The 25,743-nt window shown below is 36.6% G+C and overlaps 2 protein-coding genes and 1 long non-coding RNA gene across 3 annotated transcripts in view; 2 read left to right on the top strand and 1 right to left on the bottom strand.

The window, feature by feature from the left end:
• Positions 1 to 389, bottom strand: part of OTUD1 (OTU deubiquitinase 1) — a 2,133-nt gene extending 1,744 nt beyond the window's left edge. The window contains exon 1 of the mRNA XM_026039387.1: positions 333 to 389. Within this exon, the coding sequence (XP_025895172.1) occupies positions 333 to 389 (57 nt within the window). The remainder of the gene's footprint in view (positions 1 to 332) is intronic.
• An 8,884-nt stretch (positions 390 to 9,273) lies between these two features.
• Positions 9,274 to 15,764, top strand: CUNH10orf67 (chromosome unknown C10orf67 homolog). The gene is made up of 5 exons (XM_026039386.1): positions 9,274 to 9,407; positions 10,406 to 10,526; positions 11,962 to 12,105; positions 12,982 to 13,056; positions 15,376 to 15,764. Exons 1-5 carry the CDS (start codon positions 9,274 to 9,276, stop codon positions 15,535 to 15,537), a joined length of 636 nt encoding a protein of 211 aa, XP_025895171.1. The 3' UTR covers positions 15,538 to 15,764.
• A 4,951-nt stretch (positions 15,765 to 20,715) lies between these two features.
• LOC112947399 lies at positions 20,716 to 24,779 on the top strand. Its single transcript, XR_003249402.1, has 3 exons — positions 20,716 to 20,843; positions 22,004 to 22,062; positions 24,758 to 24,779. It is a non-coding gene; the product is annotated as an uncharacterized LOC112947399 (long non-coding RNA).
• The last annotated feature ends 964 nt before the right edge of the window (positions 24,780 to 25,743 follow it).

The following is a 25,743-nucleotide window of genomic DNA, read 5'->3' as shown; positions in this document are numbered from 1 at the left end:
CAGGGGGCGGCCTCGGCGGCCGCCGGGGAAACGCGCCGCGTTTTGGCGTTCGCCGATCCCTCCGCCTGTGATAGCGCTTGGGCAGTGTAGTGCCCGCGCGCGCGGGGAGGAGGCGGTAAATCATCAATAACAGGAGAGAGCAGTTTTTAAATACGACACTCAGAAAGTTCATTTGCAGTTGGCCTGTAAAACGCCCGTGGTGTGTTACAATTTAGCCGTGCCTTGCATGGGTTATAAATAATCCCCCGTCTCAGGCTTTGTCCATGAGTGACAACACAGCRTTACACACGGGGCCTGGTGATGCTGGGGCAGGAATGCTGACCAAGAAATACCCCTTGTGCCACGGCCAGGCGGTAACAGCCACGAACGCCACCCGAAACGAAAGGCATGCCACTGGAAATCGCACGTGATCCCACAGTGGTACCTTTTTTTTTTTTTTTTTCTGGAATCTGCCTCATCGATTCAAGTGTCTCAAGAAATACTTTGGTAATCGAACTCCAAAATAAACTACATCTGGATATTCTCGAAATCGTGTTCCTTGTTTCTCTTTTACACTAATTAAAAACATGTAGCTGTGAGGAACGCTTACAAATGGCTACTATGCCAAAAATAACTTTTCTTTAGAGTTTAGTTGTCCTTTGGATCAGCATGCAGGGAACTATTTCCTATCTCCATCCCTGCGGATGATCCCAGGGTTACCAGCAGTACAGTACAGCATTTCATTCCCTTCTTTATACTAATAATGTCATCTGATCTGACTTTCAGGTTGAAGGAAAAATGCTGAAATCCTTACTCCTATAAGACAGGTATTTATGAGAAGAGTTTTCACATCTAGCTTTTTTTTTAATGTTTTCCATAAAACATTGCAGATAATTTCATGCATTGGAATCATTTTAGTAAAAAGTGGCAGTCAATATATTTCCACAATTACAGCCTAAGAAGTTGAACCGTCAGAGGAATATCAGATACAACTCCTAAGTCCATATATTCTTATTTACCTGACGTGTCCAGAAAGACGATATCTCAGAATGAAGGATGCTGTGTGTAAGCCAGAAGCATTTCTGGCAACCTACTACAAGGGGATAAAGGGATAAGTTATTACAGCTCTGAAATTACAGAATGACTCTCAGATTTCAGAATGTTCGGAACTTGTGTTTTAAATATAGCTTGTGAGATCACTCACAATATACAAATCAAATAGTGATAAACTGAAAAGCTTTCCTACTTGACATGAGGAGTTGGAGCAAAAGGGAAAAAAAGACATAGTTTTGCTTCTCGATCAAAATTTTACCAGATAAATTTCTGAATTAAAATACTTTCTAATATGTTCATAGTTGACTTAAAGCCTTCCCGAAAGCACTGGTCACTTGGGGCAGTGCTACACTAAGCTGTTCAATTCTGATTGTTACACTGTCATACAACATTTGTAATGCTTCATTTTAGGAAAGAGAGAGAGTTGTTAGGCATGCCCAGAATCTCATCGCGTTAGTATTGCGTTCTGATGTTCTGCTCCTCAGAATCCAGATAGGCAGCAAGTGGCAGTTACCCCCTTGAATAAACAACCATACAGCATCTTTGGACAGAAAYCTGGTTTATCATTGAGCAAAAAATCCAAGTCTTATCCTGCAATAAATATGCCAGCAGTTTTTGGTAATGTTTGCAGTTATATTGCTCTTTTACTCGTATATTAACAGATATAAAAAAGGCCCCTCTTGGATTTTCACTTAAAATACATGCAGTGAGCTTGCTAACAAAATTAAAATACAATCCAAGTCTGTTACTAGGTAACTGGGAGACACAACAGTAACATTCATAATACTACCCTAGTGTTAATTACTTTTAGCGTATTAATTCCCTCCTCTGTCAAGTCAGTGGAAAGAGAAGTTCATCTTGGTGTGTTTCACCTGTGTTATTAAATACTCTCAATATACCTCGGCCAACATTTTCCCCTAATGAGCACATAGAGTTAGTCACACGTAATTGGCCTGAGTGGAATCCAATSTCTTTTGAAATCAATGACAGAAATTCCTTTGGACCTCTGTGACACAGGCATTTCATGCCTACTTTTCAGCTTTCGTAGCAGGAGTTATCGAGGCTCTGCATGTACGTAAAAGATTTCCTTAGATGTGACATCTGCGTTAATAATATCCTAATCCATGGTTGGCTCCAGTGTCGCTGACTGAGGAAAAGGAGGGCAATAGGATGAAATCATCACTTGCTATGAACACAGTTCTCAYGAAAGAAGAAGAAATCCCAGGGAAGAATGGGAATTTCTTCACGGCAAAGGTATCCACAAAAAGAAGGCGCACATGGTTATGCTGTTGGTGTCCTTTGCTACAAGATTTTTTTTTTCTGCTGTTTCTCTGAGCTGCATTTGGAGAAACAGCTGATTTCATGGAAAGACTTTGCTTTACAGTGTCATTTGTGAGGCCTGGAAAAAACATGACGCACAGAGCGGCTGCTTCCAGAATATTCCCTAATAATAATCAGGGAATGTTAATATTCCGGGGCTTCTGCTTCATTCAGTATTGTGGAGTTTAAATAGACCTTAAACAATCTCCGCAGTGATGAAGAGTAAACAGCTCTTGTCGTTAAAGTTTCTCCTGACATAATAGCTATCCCTGGTTACAGTGCACATTCCCGGGATTTTTGAGATTGTTCACAGGGCAAACTGTGGTCACAGCAACAGCTGGGGAACAGAGCAGCGTTCGCTGACGTAAAGCTGGGCACCCGCGACCGGAGCTGCTTCTAAATGGAACGTGTAGCACATACATGATTGACAGAGGGAGCAAGGTAATTACATCAGCTGGCACATTTATTAATGAAGAAGAACTTGGCTTAAGATGCATTAATGATACTATGAATAAGCATTTCCACAGCTTTATATATATGTGTGTGTATATATATATATGTTTACATATAATCAAACAATCATTCCTTCAGGCAAATATATTTCTGGATGATGGATTTGAGGAATTTATATTTTTTGTACATTACTGGATATTTAAATGTTTATTAATATGCTGAAGCTGATTTTTTAAAATAACAGAAAATAGCAATATATGTGTATTTCTATATTTATATGTGTATATGTGTATTTCTATATTTACATAGGCGTATATAAAGGATCTTCCAAAGCAGGAAAGAAATATTTATGAGCAGGGACTAGAAGTAACTTCCTGAATTGTCTTTAATCTTCTGGTGCCTGCAGGTGATCGTATCATATAATATCATTCCTCTTATAAGGTTAGCAAGTTACAGGTAACTTAACTCAGGACAGAGTTAACTGAACTTGCAAAGATGGGAGGAATGAACAGCATGGCCAAAAGAACCAGCCCTGCTCTTTCCTATTCCTGGTCTCTTATTTAGCTAGAGCATTTTGTTCAACCCTAGATGTACCATTAATGAATGTAAAAATAAGAGTTTATCAACAGTTCTGAGTTAAGAATGCAGGGTATAAAATGAGGGATATATCTCAAGAGTTTTGCCTCAAATTTTTCTGCATGGCTTCTGCTATTATATCATTTAACATAATGAACTGGCTGCACTAATCACTAGAGATGTAATCCACACTATGATATCATGTGCCAAGACTTTGTGGAGAAGGGGCTGCTGGTGATAAATATAGACCTTAATTCACATCTCAGGGTCACTGGCCCTGGATAAGTGAAGCTCTAAATGAGAGTTATGACTCAGGTCAAGGCTCATTTCTACTCAGGGAGAAGGGTAGACTGCCCCTGTAGTGGTCATTGTGAAAAGGGCTTTAAGATGCTGCTCTAAAAAGGGATCAGAAATGCCGCTCTTGATTTAAAGCAGTGACAACAATATGATGTAAACAAGCATGATAATGTTAGTTCCAATGTAAGGTTGAAGTAGATATTCTAATAGAACAGCAGGGACAGAGCCCTGACATGGACAAATTGTGAAGGAAATAGAGGAAACAGGCAATAGAGCACTACCAGAAACAGGAGATCACTATATACAATTACAGGAAATATTATGAATAGATTAATCTTGATAAAACCTGTAAGCATAAAATAACTGCATTTGAAAAAACGTGCAAGAGTGCCCACCCCTGAAGTGAAAGACTTCAGAGAGATAACAAGTAGTCAGCATTCCCATGTGCTGCTTTGCAACAGAAAGGTTTTGGAAATGAAGAATGATTCAAAAGTTATYCCTTTATCCTCAAAAACTTGGCAATACTTTTGCTCTCCCTTCCTTTCTTCCATCATTGAACAGCAAAGGAAGTATCACCACTTTACACAGATGACTGTAGCACTAAACCACATTTATGTAATTATAGGCTATTCCCTGGCTAGAAACACGAACTACAAAGAGCAGCTTTGTTATTCCACTGCTTACTCCTTCCTGTGGGAAAGGACTGTGGTTACGTTTTACATAACCAGCCCAGCAAGCCGTGTTCTAGGCCCGGCATTCAGGGAAAGAACCTAAGTATCTGCCCCAGTAAAAACCTACTCTGTTCTCAGCTAGTGTAGGGCTCTGTTCCTGCAAAGTCAGATCACAGCTATTTAACTTAGCCCTGTAATGGGAAAAACTAACAGACAGAGCCATTAGAGAGGAAGGATGACATCAGTTCATCTCATTAATGTCTTCTTCTGTCTGTGTAAGTACTTAGACTTTTCCTAAACTGGCTTTTGCATACCTACATGTACAATACAGATCGTACAATTATGATTTACAAACAATGTTAGGAAAATTAGGCTTTATTTACTCAGTAATTCAGAGAAATATATCTAATCTAGCTGGACCTCGGTAAAGTTTCTGATCCTACATAATATTGAACTAATGACTACAGGGATTATAATAACAATTAAAAGGTGGTCATGTGCCTTGCTATAGGAGACAACTGCATTTAGTGTAAAAGAATCATTAGGGTGAAAGAAACTTGYTAGTGGAGGTCTTCAGAGATCTGTCTTGGGACTGACTTTGTTTAACATTTTGATTAATTACGCTATCACTCAGTGTGCTAATGACTTCACTAATGACTCAAACAGCACTTTTATTACCAAAAAAAAAGTTTTGAAACATCATGCTGGAAATATTTGAAGACTAGAGATGGAATGGCTGTGGTGATCAGATGGAATTTAACATTACAAAATGGAAAAAGATCTGCCTAGTGACTAGAAGCATTTCTGCTGTAAGCATAAATCTTTGGAGGAAAATGATCAGGAGAAAGACCCACATGTGCTATTCAGTTGTGGAATTGCTATAGCTTCTAAGGCGTTGAAGCTTTGAAGAGAACAAATGGGATCACAGAATATAGCAGAGGAGAATGTATCTTCATCAGGAATACTATATGTATTTTTGGTCAACATGCTTTAGAGATGCTGCATTTTGACTGGAACTATTGCAAAGGACAGTTCAAATCATCAGTCCTGGAGATAGGACTGGGACTGTCTATCAAGAGAAGACTAAATGTTCTTGGCTTACTTAATCTAAAGGTTKAGAAGGGATGTGAGTGATCGCTATAAATACATCACAGAATAAGTACTAGGAAGTGAGAAGACCTACTTCAGTTAAATGACAGCACTAGCCAAAAAGAAATGGATGGAAACTGCCATGGAATAAATATAGTATTGGCTCACATGCTTGGCTTTTGGCTATGACATAATCGCAAATCATTCTACGAAAGGATCCTAATAATAAACTACTASTAGTAGTATGGTGAAATAAAGATGGCCTAGGAATGGAAGGGTCATTATGGTCTAACCAAAAAGTGGGGCAGTTTTTCAGTAAACACTTTGATRTTACTTTACAGTAAATCTCACCCTGCTCCGCTACTCCTTTGTTCCACACCTGAAATGATTTGTTTTCCAGAGAATGTGTCATTTTCTTCCCTTAAGTCTGTCTTTTGAGGGTGCTTTTTCTTCCAGATTGCCTAGTGGATTAATGCCATTAGTTTAAACAAGGAACAACTGTGTCTTATGTTTTGCTTGAAGATTATTGCTGCTTTATCACATCTGCAGAAGGAACTCTGTGTCTCGAAGTCTCTTCATTTTTCATTTCCAACAAGATCAGTGAGAATAAAACGGATTTATTGTATTTATATTAGCTCAGCAAACAAAACACATCAGAAAATGAGGAAAAATAAGAAATGCCTGTATTATTTTTGTTGTCATGGTTGTAGCAGTAGTTGTATGTGAGCTAACCATTGTTTCTGTTTTTTTTTTCCAGAATACACAACTCAGGAAGAGATTTTGGTTTGTAAGAATAAATTATCAAACATTCTTAGTGTATAAAACTTGGAGACTTAGTCAGAAATTAATTAATTCTTAATGATTTCAGTCAAAGGACACAGAATATGTAAAATATTCTAAAAAAAGAGGTAGTAAAAAAAAGTTAAAAAAAAAAAAAAAAAAAGAGGTAGCTGGAAGGGGAGAGGAGCTTTACTGTGCATTGACAATTGAATTGTAACACTGAAGTGAACTGAATATTTCCAGACTACAGAGATCGCTCTGCTTTCAGTATGGAAAACAACAACAAAAAAAACACAGGCAAAACAAAAGAAACACAAAAGCTTTGCTATTCCATTCTAAGAGCAAATGCTTTATTTCAGCCAACTAATAGAAGGGTATCTTGGTTTAAAAAGATGGTATGTGTGCCTGCAAACATCTGTTCCTAAGTGGACAGGTTCACCTGAACTCATGGTCAGGTTCATCTGAACCCACCCATGAGTGGTAGTGAGAACCAGTGGTGCTGCTGGAAGAGCCCCAAGTCACCAACCTGCGATACAACAGTCTGATCCTCCAGAAGAGAGAGAGTCCAGCTAAGCAGCAGAAGAACAGCACTTCTGGAGAGACAACACACAAATCAGAGGCTAGTGGGATCTAGCTTTCAAAGACTGCAACTAACCTCATTTTCCAAAGTCAARGTTAAAATACCATAGCTTCCATTCAGGGAATTTGATGAATGAAAACAATAAATAACTTATGTTTATAGTCTTAAAAGGCAGATGACCTTGCCCAGACAAGACAATAAATGTGTTTCCAAATAAACAAGATTATTATGACTGCAGTAGGTAATTAAATGTGAAGCATCAAGCTACTTAACATAAACATACTACTTAGAATAGTAAGACCAAGCCCTAATCACAAATAAGGTAACATACATGAAATATAAGGAAATGGTTAGATTTTCACTAGCAAATGTGAAAATCGTGGTTGGTGACCTAGATCCCCTAGTAGGTTTTGTATTAAAAGGATATATGGTGTTAACAACAACTTGCTTAGCCTCCCCTAAGTAGTTTCCATGCATCATAAACAACACTGATGATTTTTGGGGCAGGTTTTGATGACATATTATGCCATTGCTTGTGTTAATACATTTTTGTCTGTGTTTCCAATGGCAAATCAGTTTTCCACCAAACCACAACACATACTTCTATATGTTATTGTTGTTGGAAGGGCCTCCAAAGCACCACAGATTTGGCAAATCRTCTTTCTAAACAAAGTAACAATTTCTGCTTTTCAGTCAAGAACTTGAAGTAGTTTTAGTTTTTACTAAACTAAGAGGAAATGACTGAGAATGACCTCAAAGCTACAACTGTCAGTTAAAGCTGTTAATGCAGCACATGTGACTTTAAAATGTAATTCCTCTTTTTTGTATTGAATTGAGCAACATTTGTGCATGTAGTAACTGGTCACATGTTCTGCAGCATATCTCCCCTTTCTTAGCAATTAGATTTCACTAATATAGGTAGATTAGTTTATCTCTTTTCAACTCAAATGAGAACAAAACTAATAATTATCATTTGTTAGTTTCTCTTTCCTACGTCTTCTGTGGATTGGATTAAATTAAATGGTGTTTAGAGATTGAAAAAAGAAGTGCAATTAATAAAATTCTTTTMATTCTTGAAAACTGGAGGCACATTTTTCTTCTAAGCCATATGAATCCCTGAGACCTTTTTGGATTCACAGACCTTTTAGTAGTCTTAATTATACTGATCGAAACATTGTCAACGGTGCTTTATTTAGCACAAAGGAAATTAAATGTGTAATCATTTCAGGYCCGTAATGATTATGTATCACATAGAACAGTCATGGCTGGTAATCTTAGCAAAATACAGTTTCAGTAGTAGCATCCTTCCTGTATAAAAGTCTTTCCTGTTTCCATTAAAAAAGCCATTAGTTTGTGCCTATATTTATAGAGGTGTGCGGTATTGCTCCTTGTTCTTAAATGCTTGCCTTATTTTCCAAGTATAATTGGAATTCAAGCAAAGCTGAAATGATTTTCAGTTTGAATATTATTAATTAGGGAGATCAAAGAGCACTACAAATCAAATACAGCACTAAACAAATACTCTCTGACATGCTTATATCAAGGCAGAATTATGAGAAATATTTTAAAATGTATTTCTTTTTATATTTTAAAATGCATTCTTCTTTGTTTCACATCTCATACTTTCTGATATTGTCTCTCCACAGACTAAAAGAACATGAAAATAAGAATTGTTACAATGAAAGCAAATAGGCTACTCAGAATGGTTTGTTCCATGTTGGACAACACCCACCCCGTGGCCTTCAGCCCTAAGTCAGATTAAGGGTTTTTATTCATCTACCTGCGGTACCTAAGTTGCAACCCAAACCTTTGGCTTTCCTAGGTTTCCTCATTTTCTTCTTTCTGTTTAAAATTGCTGTCTGGATGTCTCATGGCTGTTTTCAAGCACACTAGAAGAGTGTGAAGCAGATGAAAAGTTCAGAGTGGGMCAAGTTTGGCTAAAATCACTGCATTTCACTATGAAGATGTTTCTTGACCAAACAATTCTGCATAACACATGAAATCCTCTTAAGACTATTTACTCTCCAGCATTTGTTATTAAGTAAGTCTATGTTTCCTTCATGTCTCCAAAGTAATAGCCCTGCCCCTCTTATCTTAAACAAGAGGCAGTTGTGTTAAATAACCCAAAGGCTCTTGAGCAATTGGTTGAACAGCAGGGGCAAAAAAAAAAGATGTCACTAGATAATGTGCTGGATGAAGGAAAAATGGAGGGCAGGTGTAGCACATGTGGAGTCCGAGCTGGTAGAAAACAACGTAGCAAAAACACCGTCGCCCAGGTAATGGGATGCACGTGAGCTGAATTAAGTGGCCTTATACGATGAGACAGGCTGGGAGGAGCGTTTGAGTGTGCCCAAACGGCCGCCAACGCTGACCCAACGCGCTCCGCAGCCGCTGCCTGGCGACCGTTAACGGCAGCCACGCCCCTTCCTGTCGCGCTGCCGGAAATGGCGTCACCCTGGCGGGGCTTCGGTCGCCATGGCCGCGGGCGGCGGCGGCGGCGGCACCGCCGCCATGAGCGAGCCCGCGCCATGGGCGCCCCGCCTGGCCCCGGAGACGTGGGAGCTGCTGGCGCTGCCCTGCGGCCTGGACGAGCTGGAGCCGCAGGGCCGGTGAGGCGGCGGCGCCCAGTTTCGCCCCGCTACCCGTTTAGGCAATTTCACGGCGTTCGCGGCGCCCTTGTGGCTCCAGGGGCTAATGGGGCTCACACTGTCCCTTACCGAACGCTTCTCTTTCCTCTTGGAACAGTCGCCTCTGTGAAGCTAACCCGCTTGCCCACGGGGTCGCAGTTAACCCGTCCCTGGGGGATTCAGGGTCTGGCTGTGCAGGCTGAGGCAGGGCCCCTTCACAGCAGCCCTCGCAGCCGCCTCTGTCCGCAGATTCCCTCCACTCACACACAGGCCGGGAAACGGCAACAGCAGCTCGGGCACGAGTGCAGCGATGGGTAGACTYGCTCCCAGCTGCGGTATGCCGGGCTGCTCGCGAAATGAGGAGGATTTTCAGAGCACCTGCAGTTGAAKGCTGTTACTTTCAGCAGCATGTCCAGTACACAGGYCATGTACAACAGGGCAGGAACGTTCATTTCTAAGAAAAGGCGTTTTGACAGGGTCGAAATACCTTGTTTAACATTTGAATATTCTAAAACTTAGGCAAAAAAGGCTAGTATATTAACCTATAACAATCATAAGTGTGTTTTAGAGTATGGTAGTACATCAAAACATCAAGTGTAACAGCTCCCAACTGAATCCTAAATGCAGGATTTCTGGACTGATATATTTCTCTGCATGACATTGACAATAATCTGTTTCCTGATCAAACATATGTCTCTTTAGCATTCTCTTTTACATTATTATTTTAAATACTCTAAGTGTTGCTTGATACTACATTTTTATGCAATATTTGATTGAAAACAGCCACCTTCAGAAAACAAGCATACCCTAAGAAAAACAGTCTCTGAGTATGTTCATTTGCTCTTTCAGATTCCCCTTTCATCTGAAAAAAACATACTTAAGTGATAACTTTACCTCACAACATCCATTATTAATACAAGACCTTATTAAATGCAATTATTAAAATGTCAAGCATTTTTCAAATCTGTCTGTTTTTGCAGGCCTTGCATTTCAGATGACCTAAGAATAGGATATTACATCACAGATCATGCTACACAAACAGATATAACAGAAATACCAGAACTAAAGGAGCTAACAGTTACCACGAAATCTTTAATGGAGGTAAATCAGGAAAGTATTTTAAGAGGGTTTTCGTTATGCTCTAGAACGTGTAGTTTTCTCAGTGTCTTCTCTGCTTTGTGTAATTCTTAAGAAATGTGTTTTAGCTCTTCTGTCTTCATTTGGCCGTTTCAGCCAAATTGTGTATATATTTATTATTTTCAAAGTACAGTATTAATTAACTATTGATAGATGAAGAGAGATTGATAGAGACTGAATTAACCTGCCTGCATGAGACAGAAAACACTACATAGGGATTAACGTTGTTTAATGTACAAGAAAACATAAATGTAAGTGAAAATTCTAAAGACTTGTTTAATAGCTGCTGAGTGTCTGGAAACAAATGTGTCACTGATGCTTTGCCTAATGTCAGATGTGAAACTATCTAGTAGTGTAGTACTTCTTTATCAAAAATGGCATATTCAAAAGCAGATTAGCAAGAAGACCCAAATGGTATAATCTACATATATAATTTAACGTGGACTCACCGAGTTGTAAGGCCCAGCCTGAGGGGGGAGGACACGCTTTTGAGTGAGGAATAATCCAGTCTACATAACATAAAAGCCTTTATCATTGTGAGGAAGGGTGAGTGCCCCTAGAGACCTGCACAGAGAGATCCTATCCACAGAAATCAGAAGTTTCTATGTAAGTCTGATTATTTACTGTGCAGAAAATTACTAAAAAAGTGCTTCAGGACTTCTGTGAACAAAAATACTTTTCTAGTAAAACCTTTTCTTTCTAAATTCCAATTGATGTGTCCGTAGAAAGGAGCTAAATTCAAATGCCTTTGGTGTTACTTCTAAAAAACAAAACTTTATCCTCTCTCACCTCCCTCAAAGACTTCAGAAAAGGTAGGTTATTCTTCTAAGTCAGTGAATGTAAAATCCATTTTCTCTTGCCCTTCCTGTGTCACTGCCTGTTAAAATGCAGCTATCATAGTTCTTTTTGGCATAAGGTGCTTTGCAGAGTATTGAATTAGAGTTTATAAACAAGTTTTGACCACTTTCTGGTCTTTTGTTTTGATATCTATGTTGATATGTCCTGCAGAATGCAACTAGGTACCACCTGGCAGATTGTTGAGTTTTGCTAAAGTGCGGGGAGGAAGTGGAGAGGAGTGGGAAGGTGTTGACAAAGCTAAATATTTTTACTGCATAAATCTTTTCTATGTGTCAAATATTGAACTCAAATATCTTTAAATTATCCAGTGTTGAAAGGTTTGAGGGGCATTGCTTTTTGATTTGACAGAGAACACACTATACTTCTGGATACAAACAATCTTTAAATCCAGAATCGTCTCTCACAATGTTTCCTTCCCTTTTACTAGGACTATTCAAAGTGTGTGTAGCACAATGTAATGAATGTCATACTTTAGCCTAACTTTCGTATAGCAAAATATTCTCTAGTATGTAAATAATAACAGGATTTTGGTTTTCTTTAGCTCATCCGTGTCCTCCAGCAAGATTTCTTTACCTTTAAAACACTCGTTCAAGCACAGTATGAAGAACTAATTGAAGAGCAGACTTCAAATCTCTGTAAATATATAAATGACAGACTGAAAGACATTGATTTTTTTCATAAACGGGTAAAAAGAAAAATTCTTGTTCACTTACATGCTAATTTTCACTAGGTACCAGTTGTCATTCATACACCCTCCTTTTCCAAATTGATATGATACTGTACATTATGAAAAAAAATTCACAGAAGTATTGTCGATAAGGAAATAATGAGAAGTGCTAATGCAGATATCAAAATGACTTTCCAAAGTGTCTGTGCAATTAATATGGGTTGTATTGTACACTGCTTATTAACAATCTGTCTATGAAAACATCTTAAATGGCACCATGACACATGACACGACACATGACAAAAAATATTTTGCAATATTTTAATAGACAAGAAATTTAGCACACTTTGTTGTATGTGTATAAATTATTTACAGCTCTTTTCCCATGTATTTCTTTTAAAATAGCTATGCAGTGATCTTTACATAATAAATCAAAATATGTTCACTGGCATGAATGTTACTAAGTAACCATGTTGCAAATATATGGTGTGCAGTCACTAGGGGAAAAAATGTGTGAAGCAAAGTCTGCTTCAAACTTCTGAGATGATCATGTAAGAAAATAAAAGTTTAAAAAATGGTACGTGATTTCCTATGTTAAACATTTGAGACAGCCCTTCTTAGACAAGCACTCATTTTTGAAGCAGTTTAGAATCCAGTTTTTGCAGAGAAGAGATACAGTTTGATAGTTTGGCTAAAGTCTTGAAAAGAGGTTGAAAAATGTTCTCAGCAGTAAAGGTAATAGGAAAAGGTGCATTAGCTTTTTCTTATTTTTCTTTAAGTTGAAGAATTTAGATAGCATTTAATCCTTAATGAAAAAGAATAATTTTTTTTATTGTTTGTTTCCTTTTATTGCACATCAAAATTCTCAGTAATTTATTACAAATTGAATTGCAGAAAGAAGTCCAAATTCGACAGAGCTACCAACAACAATTGTGTGATGCACTGGCTGTTCTCAGAGCAAATATCGAGGTGGGTTTTAACCAATGAAGTGGTAGTAGACTGCCAATCTGCATAATATGTTATGAACCAATTATAGAGATCAGCTTTGCACTTCAAAGTCTGGAGAAGGATGTGTTTGATTTTTTTCATGAAGCATTGAAATCATTTTAAATAGAAGGAAAACAAAAGCTTTTTTTACAAGCACTTTTTTTTTCCTTGTACTAATGAACTATGCAGTTTGACGCACTTAAGCATAGTCTTAGATGAGTAATATCATGGTATTAGAGCATGAATCTTAAGTATCACTTATATATATACTTATAGTATATATAAGTATCACTTATATGTAGTATGAATCTTAAGTATCACTGGAAGAAGGGTTTTTTTTCTTTTTTTCATTTATTGTGTACAAATAATTGACCACAAAATTATCAAGCAGTATAGGATTAGATCCAAATACACAATTAACACTTAATTTTGCATTTTACTGGGAGTTGTAGAAAGAAGTAGGAGCAAATGAAGGGATATCCTGGGACTACTGGATACCACGAGGGCAAACTTGCTTTAATTCCCACTCAAGATAGCTCTAAAAGGTGACTGAGGTTATCTTCATGTAAGAATATTGTCCGCTCCAATGAAAAATGAGAAGCCCTCACTTTTGTAATCATTAATTTGCTGTAGGTGTGCATTAGGTGGTGATAGGCTGTGCTGATTTTTCTAGGAAGTGGAAACATGGTAACTACAAAAAAAAATTGTTCAATCAAATTTTAAAAAATGAAAATGTCTTGATACATTTCGTAAGTTAATTCTCAGACCAATTAATAGAGAATAATGATTAATCATGTCTTCTTTAAGTGACTTTATACTGCCCTCTAGGGACCATGCACAGACAGATTCATGGACATGCATGTCAACAGATGACAGGATGTTTAACAGTAAAATAATCCACAAATTCCAAAACATAGAGCCTTAATTTTATCTTCCTTCCTTGACTTACAAATAGAAAATGCAAGTTTGTGCTTCTCTACCAAAAAAGTCTATATTTAAAGAAAAACACTTATGTGGATATTTAAAGGTGACAATATTTACCTAGAATTATTCTCCTATTTTTTATATATACAGTATAGTCGAGTCTGTATGGATAGTGGGAAGTGTGTGCCATATATTAGCAGCATCCACTCTACAATACAACATAAATAAAAACATTAAATGCAGCTTAGAAGGAAAAGAGAAATCCAGACATATAAAGGGGCAGGAGAACCATCTGCAGTAATGCAAGCCTAAGTGTGCGTCCAAAACTGTTTCCTCAGTGCAGTTCGTAAGATCACTGCAGTAAAACATCCATTTGGTTTCCATGGAGAGGCTGATTGCCTTGTTCCCACCAGGGTCTGGTTTGCTCTCCCTTTGGAAGATCTTGCACTGAGCTTGCATTCTTGTGCACAATGATCCATCTTCAGCAGCAGAGGGAGAGCCTGGCCCCATCCCACATGTGTGTGTAGCTTTGTGGGTAAGGAGCTGCATGAAGTAAGGGGAACTGAGTTTAAATCCACTGTGGCTGTGGAAGAACTTGGGCTGCTGTTCTCTCAATTCCTAGAAAGGTACCATTTCACAAGAGAGAATGGTTAGTAATGCTAGAATTAGTATTTTCAGAAAGTTGAGCAGTATTATAATCATCTAACTTTAGAAAATACATTGAATTAGATGCCTAGGTACAGTRAGTACTCCCGGAAAAGAGTGCTCTTGTAATCTTAATGTTTCCTGATGGCTGGCTGTTGGCAATGCACCACCTTGGAGCACATTGACAGAAGGCAGCATGTGCTCTTTTCTTAGAAGGTGCTTGTCTTTGTCTTTCAATGAAGCAGGGAAGAAATAATCCACTGAGGACACTTAAAAATATATATAATTTTAAAACTTTACCAAGGCAATCAAAGATGCAAAAGTAAATGTCAGTAATACGGTAAGTTATCATTTGAATAGTCTGTCTTGCTATTCTCTACTTTCGCCTCATTTTATCTAGTTCCCTCATTTTATTCATTCTTATATTTTWTAGATAAATTCTTAAAATGCTTGACAATATGTAAGAAATGCAATACCTCCAAATTTTCACTTTGCTGTGTGTCTGGGTTTCCTAGTATTACCTACTATATATTAGATATAATACGCTTCTGATTTGAATACTTAAAATATGATTGGATATGTTCAAATTTTTTATTTGCTACTATAACAAACTCTAGAATATAAAATATGTGTTAATCATGTCTTTGAATTACGAGAGTAGTCTGTAGCTTTAGAAGAAAGGGTGGCCTRATTCATGTTGGCTTCTCATTGAAGAATTTTTTCCCATAATAGAAATATTACAGAATAAATGAGGAAGACACAGAATCTCCATCAGCTGAATTTGTGAGGGCTTTACGTAACAAGCTGCGTGAGGAACAGTCCAGAATTGAAGATCTGGAACGAAAATTGCATGAATGTCAAGAAAAAGGGAAGGATAAAATGGTATGTTTTTAAAAAGATCATAATTATCCAAATCCAAAAGATCTCATTATCCAAATGTGATCTTGGAACACTTTCATTGTATATTTTTAATCTCATTATGTATTTATAAGAAACATTGGACTCTAAAGATACTAAAAAGCTATTTGGAATTTTCCTTGTAATTAATAGTTAATTACTCTATTACTCTATCAATATTATTCTATTGTCGTCATACCAATTTACATCAAGTGATAGTCTGGCCAGGGGTTGGTTGTCATATACTTTTTCTATATGTAATAATAATAATAATAATAATAATAATAATAATAATAATAATAATAATAATAATAATAATATAATTCTCCTCGATAAAAAACTACTCTCAGTGCTATTTTTATTCCATAAATGAACTTATCAATTATAGAAAAGTCCACTTTTAACTAGTACTTCCTAAAATAGTTAAAATATTTCTCCCCATGTGTCCTTTTGTTTCTACTGTCTCTAAATAACTTATTCTAAAATAAATGTCTTCATTTTTTCTTTGAAATTCTGTCAGTATCATTTAAACCTGCCAATAAAACATCCAAAGACTAAAATATTTCATGTTTGATTTTTTTTAACCTCTGCAATGGGAATTCCTGGAATATGGTAATTACTTACTGCAACGATTCTTAGACACAAAGGCTCTTTTTAATTATAAGTCTTTTTTTCCCACCTAAATAGAGATAWAAATAGCTAGTTATAGTGGCTTGCCTATTCAGTTTTATGCATTCAGTCTCTGACTTCCAAATGGGAACCASAGAATTCAATATGTCACAAATGTTCGTGTAATTCTGATGTCTTCCACAACATAAACAAATCCTTTTCCTAACCAAGTTAACTATATTCATCTCCAGTTCACTAAAATGTGAGAAAGCTCTAACGCTTCGTGAAAACCTCAGATATATTTTAAGTRGTTTGGCAGTCTTAGGTGCTAAAGAGGCTCTTGCTAAGCCTAACATGGGATCCCCTCACACATTGTTTCTAAGCTCCCTATACATCATCCATATAGGTAGCATTTCTGAAATACTRCTATATCTGATAAAGCCATCTAGCTGTGGAGGCAGCCACCCAGGGTGGACAGTATGGCCTCTGAAGAAGAAAGCTGAGGTCTAAGGTATATTTTATGAGGAAACTAAATCTCTTTCCAGCTGGAATGCATAGCTGTGCAGCCTCTTCCAGAATTAGGTATTGAAGCCGTATTAGTCTGTCCTTGARTACAGAAGAAAGTGATGGTTATTCTTTCATGTGACAGTCCACAGCTACAGCAATCAGTARCAATGTTTTTATCTGCCTTGTTTGGATCAGAACCAGTGAGGCTGTTTTGCTTTCTACTTGTAGAGCACCAAAGTRGATCAAAAAACATATAGTAAAAAAAGTATAGCTTCCACTGAAAGTTAGATGCTAAACTTCTCATTGTTACCAAAGCTCAAGTCGTTGCATAGCTGCACTTAAACTCTCTTGCAGCCTCTTCTGGTAGAAGTTCAAGCAGTTGGAGATTTTCAGTGCTTGTAATGCAGAATCCTATAGGATTTGGATCCAGATTTTGGGCTTTGTGCCTCTTTACCAAATCATGTATGTATACTGTGCAGTGAAAGCCACTGTACAGGTGCTGTAACCCCCCGCAAAGATCAAATAGATTGAGATTACTTAATTGCAGAATTTGAATATCTTGCCAGTGGTTTATACAAATGTTTATATGAATGAAAACAAACTCTGACTCTTTGTGTGTCAAAAAGTTCTCAATGAAATAAATGCCCATTCTCCCTCCAGAGCTATACAGTCTTAAATCTTTGTCCAGCCCTGACATGCCTTACAAAGGCAAGCAGAGCTCTTTTGGGCCAGTGGTAACTTGTTAGTCCCTTCCTACTGSTATTGTATTTTAAAGGTGTCCAGGGTTATCATAATGAAACTTATCATAACGTCATGATGAGTCATCTTGTATTGGCTGCAAGATGAAACCAAATATGAGAGTAATTGATGAGATCAAAGGAATGAKGGCGTCTTGATCTCTAAAAAAATCTACAAGTCTGGAAGCCCTTTCCAAATTTGTCCAAATTTGTAGAAACAAAAAAAGGCATTTTTCCCTTACGACTCCAATGTGCTGTATTTGTAGATGAGATTGAGATGTGATGTATTTGAGATGTTTTTCATGTCAGCTTGTACAATTGCACCCTCTGGTGGTATAGATTATGCAGACATAAATACCTGGAGTGTGGTTTAGATAGAGAAAGGTACATAATAATTTGGATGACAAGTTTTCAGTCATCAATTTTGTTTTCTTTTTTGTTCATTTGTTTGTTTTCAGGGCAAATGCCCAATAAATGAACAAATAAGTTTATCTTTTTAAGTGAAATATACCCAAATAATTTAAATGTTGATATCTTCAGATAGCATCAGTAAAAGGCATTGTATTTCTGTACAGTAGGTTGTACAAAAGACTGCAGAAATCTTACTTGTTATTAAAACAACCGATTAATTATTTTGAGTATATACTAAATAGCCAGATACCAAAGGGAAATACATATTTCTCAGTAGCATAATAATAGCTACATATTTTTGCCTTTGCTCAGAGAATTAGCTAAAATGCAAAATGCTCTCATTATAGGGCAATGAATCCAGCTTAAATTTCTTATGTTTCAAAATTATCCATATGTATATAGTATTTTATTGGAAATGTAACCTGAAGAGTCTACAATACATAACTTTAGCAAACATATAGAAGAAGTTATTACGGCCAAAATTTACAGTTTACTGTTAAAATTTACTGCTTAACTGTAAAATATGGAGAGTTAACCCATAAGGTGAGGAAAATTGAAACCTCTAGTGTAAGCCAAGTTAGAATCGCCCTCCAAACTCTAGCTGCTCTCTTCCCATTTCAAGTTCCCTGGCTTAAGCAAGCCAAACAGTACCGCTGTGGGCAGATGGTAGAGAGCACATTGCTACAAAACCTGCCACTCAAAGTGTAACAGATGACTGTAGCTACAGAAAATTGTCCCTTTGTTCCTTTTGCTAATGAGTGTCCTCATTGCAGCGGGAGACTGAATAGTTAATTATTTGCAGTCCTTGTTCTGGACAGATGGGGGAGCTAGAGCTAAAGGTTGTCTAAGCACGACATGAAAAAATGGAAAAAATATCGTCTGGTGTGTTTTTCCTATCTTTTCCTTTAAACAGTAAAAGATAAGACTTCAACTGTATTTGGTATGCCATTTAAAGTTAATTCGTATGATTAAATAAAATTATTTAACTTTATTTTATGATAAGGACCAATCTTTTGATCATCAGCTGTTGATGCTCCAGTGCTGCCAGGGCCAGAGAACCAATGGCTAAGCCTATTGAGAGCTGTGGTAGTTCCTAAAAAGTCTTCGGAAAATCTGAATTTGTTTTGTAACTGGCTACTGCCGGGACTTAATTACTCAAATATTGCATAAAGGCATTATTAGCAATGCTCATCTCCCTAATTGTCTTGCTTCTCTGGCTACAGCACTTGCTAAAAGCCTTTAGTAAAATCATGCAATTCACAATTATCTCATAAGTTTAACTCAACATCTCTTATTGCATAAAAATATTTTAAATAGTATTTGAGGTATCTGATTAGCTTTTTTTTTTAAAAAAAAAAGCTATACTATTAAAAGTAGCAATTTTTGTTACTTTTTATTGTTTATTTATTTGTTACTATTTTATTATTTAGTACTTTTATTGTACTACTGCTGTTTCTTCAGTCAAGGAAGGGGAATCACAAAATTATATGATGTGTTGCCTTCCAAAGCACTTGATTTTTTTATTTATATGATTTTTCATAAAATCAGTGAAAAGCTTGTGGCCAGAACTCAGGGTAATACATTGATAATTTGTCATGGTAAGTCAGAGATCAAAAATGTCCTTTATAAGGAAAAAAATAGTTGGGGATGAAATTTTGCTCAAAAATATAGTTCAGGTTTGTATGTCACTTGAAACCCTTGGAATTTTATTTTCAAAGTTCTTTATCATTTTTATTTTCTGGTAATTTTAGAAAGRATTTAATATTTTTACCAAGCAAAGCAAGTAATATCCTAACTTTTCTTTTTTTAATCAAAGTAATTGCTGTGTGACTCTTCTCTTTTGTGTTAATATTTTAAATAGCTTCAGGAGTTAGTTATTATTCTGGTATTACTATAAGCATCTATGCCAGCTCTGAAAGCTTTTCTATAATTTTAAAAGAAATATGTGGCAGTAAAATCTAGACAGCCATAAGACAGTATATTCAAATGTTCTCAATAGCTTTGAAACCAACAAGAAAAAAAGAGTAGCTGTCCCAATAAGCTTCAGTTGCATAAGAAGTCTTTTCCATAATGGACGTGGCAAGATTTAAACAAAGGGCACGCATAATAAAAATGTAAATGAGTTTGCTTTACTAAAACTATAACTTTAAAGTCCTTTGTTGCGTGTTATCCTGGAACCTTCTTACAAGGTAATCACTGTTTGCATAGAGATTTAAACCGGAGTCTTCAATAGCATTAAACCCCTGCACGGTCTATGTGTGACAGGCATGCAAAGCCGCGCTAATGTTCAGAATATGAATTGCCTCTGGGTGGCTCCGGCACCAAGTGGAAAACCAACTGTGTTGATATCAGAAGGCCTGATGGGCTCCATGCGGCTCCCAGCCTGCAAACTTCACCGCCTTGACGTGTGATGTGCTCCTCGTGACACTGGCAGCACTGTCACCGCGCAATGGCACAAAGGCAACAAGCCCCCCGCCTTAGCCGTGCACTTTGCAACCCCCTGGTGCTGCCCGTCCGCGCTCTCTCCTGCCTGCCTGGTTACGGACAGCGCCTCGTGAACACAGAGGCAAGTGTGGGTGGATAGGCCCCAGCTGCCTTCCTGGACACAGCCTCCATAATAAATTGACCTGAATGATGAGGGCACGCAAACAGTATGATATGCATTATTCCTGTCAATAAAACGTCCCCATGTGTTATGGTCTTTGTATATAATGTACTGCAGCCTTTCTTCCAGCCAGAACCTATTTAGAGCCTCAACTTTCTTCTATTCATATGATGTCTCTGTAATAGAATTCAGAAATTATATGATACTGTGTTGTATAATATTATACCACTGTAGCGTATTTAAATCCTTCGGCCCTTGCTTATAAATTCAAGACGTCGCCATCTTTCAGGTTGCCTTTGAAGATGATGACCATGAAAAAACAATGCTTGAAAAAGAAAATGAGGATTTCAAAGAAGAGATTTCTGAACTGCACAATAAGATTTTTCATCTCGAAAGTGCTCTGAAGCGCTCTGAAAAAGAAAATTGTTTATTAGGTAAAAACTTTAAACTGATGCTAGAGCAAGACGACTAATTTAAATGCATTATGTAAGAAATGTTACTAAACTTGGAATTCATTGTTAACATGCTTCAGACAGTTGGCAGCTTATTTCTGCACTGCTATCTTTTTCTGGTATTGAATGCTAATTTTCTATGTATTTGTGGAGAAATTCATACATATTTATTCTAATTTTAATGCATATATTAACATATTTTTAATTTATGACAAAGGAATATTTGCTATGGCTTTTGAGACTTCTAATATTGCCTAGCAATGTGGCTAGACTTCATATTTCATGACAGACATATACTGTAAAGTAGCTAAAATAGAAAGGTTTTGTATGCAGACCTTTTTATTTTAATCACAGTCTGCTAATCTATCTCACCCTTAGGAGGTTGTATAAAAATCTACTCTTTTATACAGCAGTTTCTGTGCTTCTGCAAAATATTTGAACATGCATTGCTTCACAAAATTTGTTTTTCTGTGGAGGTTTTCTAACAGAATCAGTTTTATCAAATAGGCAATCACTATTTTGGGTACTTATACTTTAGAACAGTTCTGAAAAGGAGTTTCTTTTTCTCCAATAGGTACAATGTGCAGTTTTTGCTTTTAAGTTACCTCTCATATATTGCCAGTGTGAAATATTTAGTGGATGAAACTAGAAACTATGGTGATAGAAGAGGATTTGTTTTTTTACTATTGTTCTGCCCAAGTAGATTAGATCCAGTATCGACCTGAATCGTGGCAAAATGAATTTAACTTAGGTGATATTCCTTATTCCTGTTTATCATCTGATTAAATGGTACTTCTCATCTTTTGATAGTTTTGTATGAACTGTAAAGAACCACCTGCTAAAGCACTTTGTATTGGCTGTGACTAACAGCGAGGATATCCAGAATTAGTATTAATGAAAAGCTGTGGGCACTCAGTCACACTTGGCTCTTGAACTTACTTCTTCATCTCTCTCCGACCAGCCGGCTGAACAGCAGGAAGAAGGCTGTGAATGTCAAGGGCGATTGTGAAGGTCACCGCTCTGCTAGGACTCGCATCCAGTGTGACTGAGTGGGTTTAGAGACTGACCTGCAGCAAACATTGTGAATACACTGGTGTAGGCACGTAATTTCATGGTCTGCCTTTTGCTTCTCTTGTTTTCAGATAAGCAAGTTCAAAGAATGCAATTAAAACTGGAAACTAATGAGCGAACTATTCAAAAGGTACTGTAGTTTTTACATTTATGAGCTGCTGTCCAGGTGGAATAGTAACAAGCTTGAACCGTTGGCAATGTATAGACCCAATAATGCTGGAAAATAGACTTTAACTTGAATACTGTTGCATTTTGTTTTATGGTTGCATAACTCATTGAAGAGTAATAATGAACTGGCATTCCTTCAGTGAATATGGTCATTTGGACTTTCTCATCCCATCATATTGCTTGATATTCTTAAAATGCAGTTAAAATTCAGAACCCCGGTAAACTACAGTAAAATGAGTTGGATACTTTAATAAAAAATGAAACACATTCATTGTCTTTTTAAAGGCAAGATTTGTATATGTAAGTAACTTGTAACATAAAGCAAACAGTAATTTTTGATTACCTGTGACTTGAGATATATCCCTCTATTGCAAGCCAGAGCTAATAATATATGTGAATTATTACTCAAGAGCAAAACTACAGTGAATAAGGTATAAAAGTCAACTTTTAAATAGATTAAAATAACTTTCCAGTGCCAAGGTTTATTAAATAGTATCCTCAAAAAGGAGTTGACAGAGCTCAGTGTTTTTCAGTTTCATCTAGTTATCCTCCCAGTAATCTATTTATGTTATGACAGTTCTCAAATGGCTTTCTTCAACAGTGTATAGGTCTCTGAATTCTGAAAATTTAAAAATAGTCACAGAACTTCCCAGAAAGAACCTTCTTTCTGTGAAACATTTTCAAAGAGTTTTGTAGATTACTCAGATTAGATTACTCAATTCTACTAATCCACAAATCTGCATGATTTCCTCAGACATTACTGAATTCACACAGAATTCCATATAAAAGAATTATTTTGGTGACAGTGACCAACACACTGGAATTGTAAAACCATCCTTTTCATCGATTTCTCTTGGGAACTTAGATGAATCTCTCTTCTATGACCAAATTTCTTACTCTGAAAATAGTGGTATATACCTATCTTTAGGTTAGCATTGGAATGTTAAGTTCATTAAGTCTTTAAAATGACCAAGATCTCTTGCTGGGACTAACTATGAAATGCTGCCCAGTTTATTCCAGATGGAATTTGGAGTCTGAAACCTCTTCCTTTGCCCAGACCATAAAGTTGTGCTCTAGCTGTGATCGACTGCCTCTCTGTTTTCTCTTAAAGAATTGTAAGAGATAGCAGCCACTGAGTTTTTCATAAAATGCTAAATGAAGAACATCTAGAGCACTAGCTCAGGCTACTGGCCTGAGAACTTGATGATGTCCATCAATGATGGCATTGATGAACTTGAAGATATTTGAGTCTGTAGCTTCATATACCAATGACTTTACTAGTTTACTTTGTGTTTTGTGGGAAAACATTCTTTAAAGCTGATTTTATCTTTGCTAAATGCAAAGGTATCAAGAGATAGATTATCTGGACTAATTACTACCATATGGATAGAGAATTTCCTAAAGATTTGTTCTTTTTTCCATTGAATTACTGCTGAGTATTTCTGGAGTTTGTGTATGTGCATAGTGTGAGTTTGTTGTTATTGTTGTGTATTACTTTTTAGTCATTCATAATCTAAAGTAAAATACAGAAATGGTCTATTGAGTCAAACACTCTCTTTCATATTGAGTCACAGCTTCGCAATGCAATGAAGCTCCTGCATGAGTATTCTGTATCTTGTCTCATGAATTTCATATTCTTTGTGTCCAATGGCACAGCTTGAACAGAACTGGTGGCTTATTCTCTTCATAGAGTGGTACTTGAGCTACTGTTCTAGGACCTGGGAAGTTTTAATCAAGCACCATAAAACTCCCAGAGGCAGAGACTCTAGCATGCCCCGATGTGTGGGCAGTCTAACTCCCAGGTTAGTTTGCAGCAGGAGAGCATTTCTCCATTTTTGTGAGAGGAAATGAATGTCAGTGTTGAACTCAATATTACCAGGTTTTGGATATGTTTTAAGTGAAAATTCAGGAAGCAACAAACTGAGATCCTTGTGACACTGAGAAATATAGATGTTTAACTTGCAAATTCCGGATGACAATAGCTGTGACAGAAGCCCTAGCTAGGCAGCTCAAGAATAGCAGAAACTATGGAAACTGTTTCACTTTACTGTGAAATGGAGCTGTTCGAATGAATATGATTCTGTAATTCCCAAAGAATTCTGCTTAAATTGTTCTTTGGGCACAAACCTTTGTCTTTGGTGACAGTAGATGTGAAATTTGCCTGACAGAGTTTGTCTTACAATGATTTCTTAGAACTTGCTGCAAGTGATATAGAACTTGCTGCAAGATCAGCGCACTGATCTTTCTACAGAGGTGTAAATGCAGGAGTGGACTTATTCCTGCAATTCCAAACTTCCACTTCTGTTTGACTAACAGATTTCCACAAATATCTACATTTCTGTTTTTTTTTAAGTCCACACAATCTCCCCGTTATTTTTTTATCTTCCTACATCCTCTCACAGAACCATCTCTTTTGTTTGAATCTTAAAAACTGTACGTTTTGTATGTTTGACTTTCGTGACGTTATCAAGCCTAACATAAAAGTATCTATCTTTAAGTCAAACTATCTGCCTTTTTCCACTTACAATACTAAGATATGTATATCCACATGTAGTCTCTTGAATAGGGGGATTATGTGTAGAAAGGATATTTAGAGAATGTCTGTAATAAGAAATCGAGCATTAATTCTTAAATGTTTATAATGTTTATATTTTTAGTTAATTGAAATTCAAGACCAAATGAAGGAAGAAATTGAAAATGAAAGATCGTTAGTTAAGAGTCTGGTAAGATATTTATGTATACTTTTTCATAAGCCATCTGCATTTGCAAATCTAATAAAACATACCAATTCCTCTTAAGGTCACATATATTGAATATAGACAGGAAAGTGACTTTTTACATGTGAAAAAATAAGTGAGAAAACTACATTTTTTTCTTGCAGAATTTTGAGAAGAACAGAAATTTTTTTTTTTTTTTAATGATACTTTGTTTTAGGAAGACTTGTGTTTAATAAACTTAGCATTATTTGGAAGAATTATCTGGTACTTTTTAGAAATGTCATAGGCTCAGAGGCAATTATATAGAGGGTTTTGTCTTAAAATATTTTTGTATTCTGCATTAGTCTCATAAGAACACTGCCTTTTATTTTCTTTTTACATGAACCAGGAACTTTCCAGACGGCTGCTCCTTTATTTTAGCATTTGACTTTTTTTTTTTTTTTCCCTAGCCTGATTTCGTACTGGCTTTCACACTGATCACCACTAGTATGTCTTTGTTACAGTAAGCTGACTGGGTTTATTATAATAAAAAATAAAACACAGCTTGACTTGCAATCTAAATGTGCTGGAAAAGAATATGATACTGTTTAGAAGAGAAAAGGTTGTGAATAGAAAATCAGTACCACTTCAGTTATTTAAACATTTGCTTTTCTGCAGCTTGTCAAACGTTGTGCCAAGTCATAGCTGCTTTACTTACTTTGTTTTGTTAATCTCAGCACCATGTGTCTTAGACTTTTTTAATAGGGGGCCAATCCTGCAGTCTTTACACAGTTTTCAGTTTCAGTGACTCTGGGCAAGCACTGTAGGACTGAACTTTTTAAAATTAGTCCCCCAGAAAAATAATATTATAGGATTCTATTCTTTTAACATAGTTTGTGAATGTAAAAAAGTATAAAATATTAAATATTAATATTACATAAAGATCA

This window comes from Nothoprocta perdicaria, unplaced genomic scaffold (assembly GCF_003342845.1).
Source record: "Nothoprocta perdicaria isolate Ctin4 unplaced genomic scaffold, notPer1 scaffold_23, whole genome shotgun sequence".
Taxonomy (NCBI): domain Eukaryota; kingdom Metazoa; phylum Chordata; class Aves; order Tinamiformes; family Tinamidae; genus Nothoprocta; species Nothoprocta perdicaria.
The sequence above is the reverse complement of the archived record's forward strand: the minus strand, read 5'-3'. Positions and strand labels throughout refer to the sequence as shown.

Coding starts and splice junctions, on each gene's coding strand:
- CUNH10orf67 (XM_026039386.1), top strand. CDS start 9,274: ATGGCCGCGGGCGGCGGCGGCGGCGGCACCGCCGCCATGAGCGAGCCC. Junction 9,408..10,405: donor GAGCTGGAGCCGCAGGGCCG/GTGAGGCGGCGG, acceptor CTGTTTTTGCAG/GCCTTGCATTTCAGATGACC. Junction 13,057..15,375: donor TTCTCAGAGCAAATATCGAG/GTGGGTTTTAAC, acceptor TTCCCATAATAG/AAATATTACAGAATAAATGA.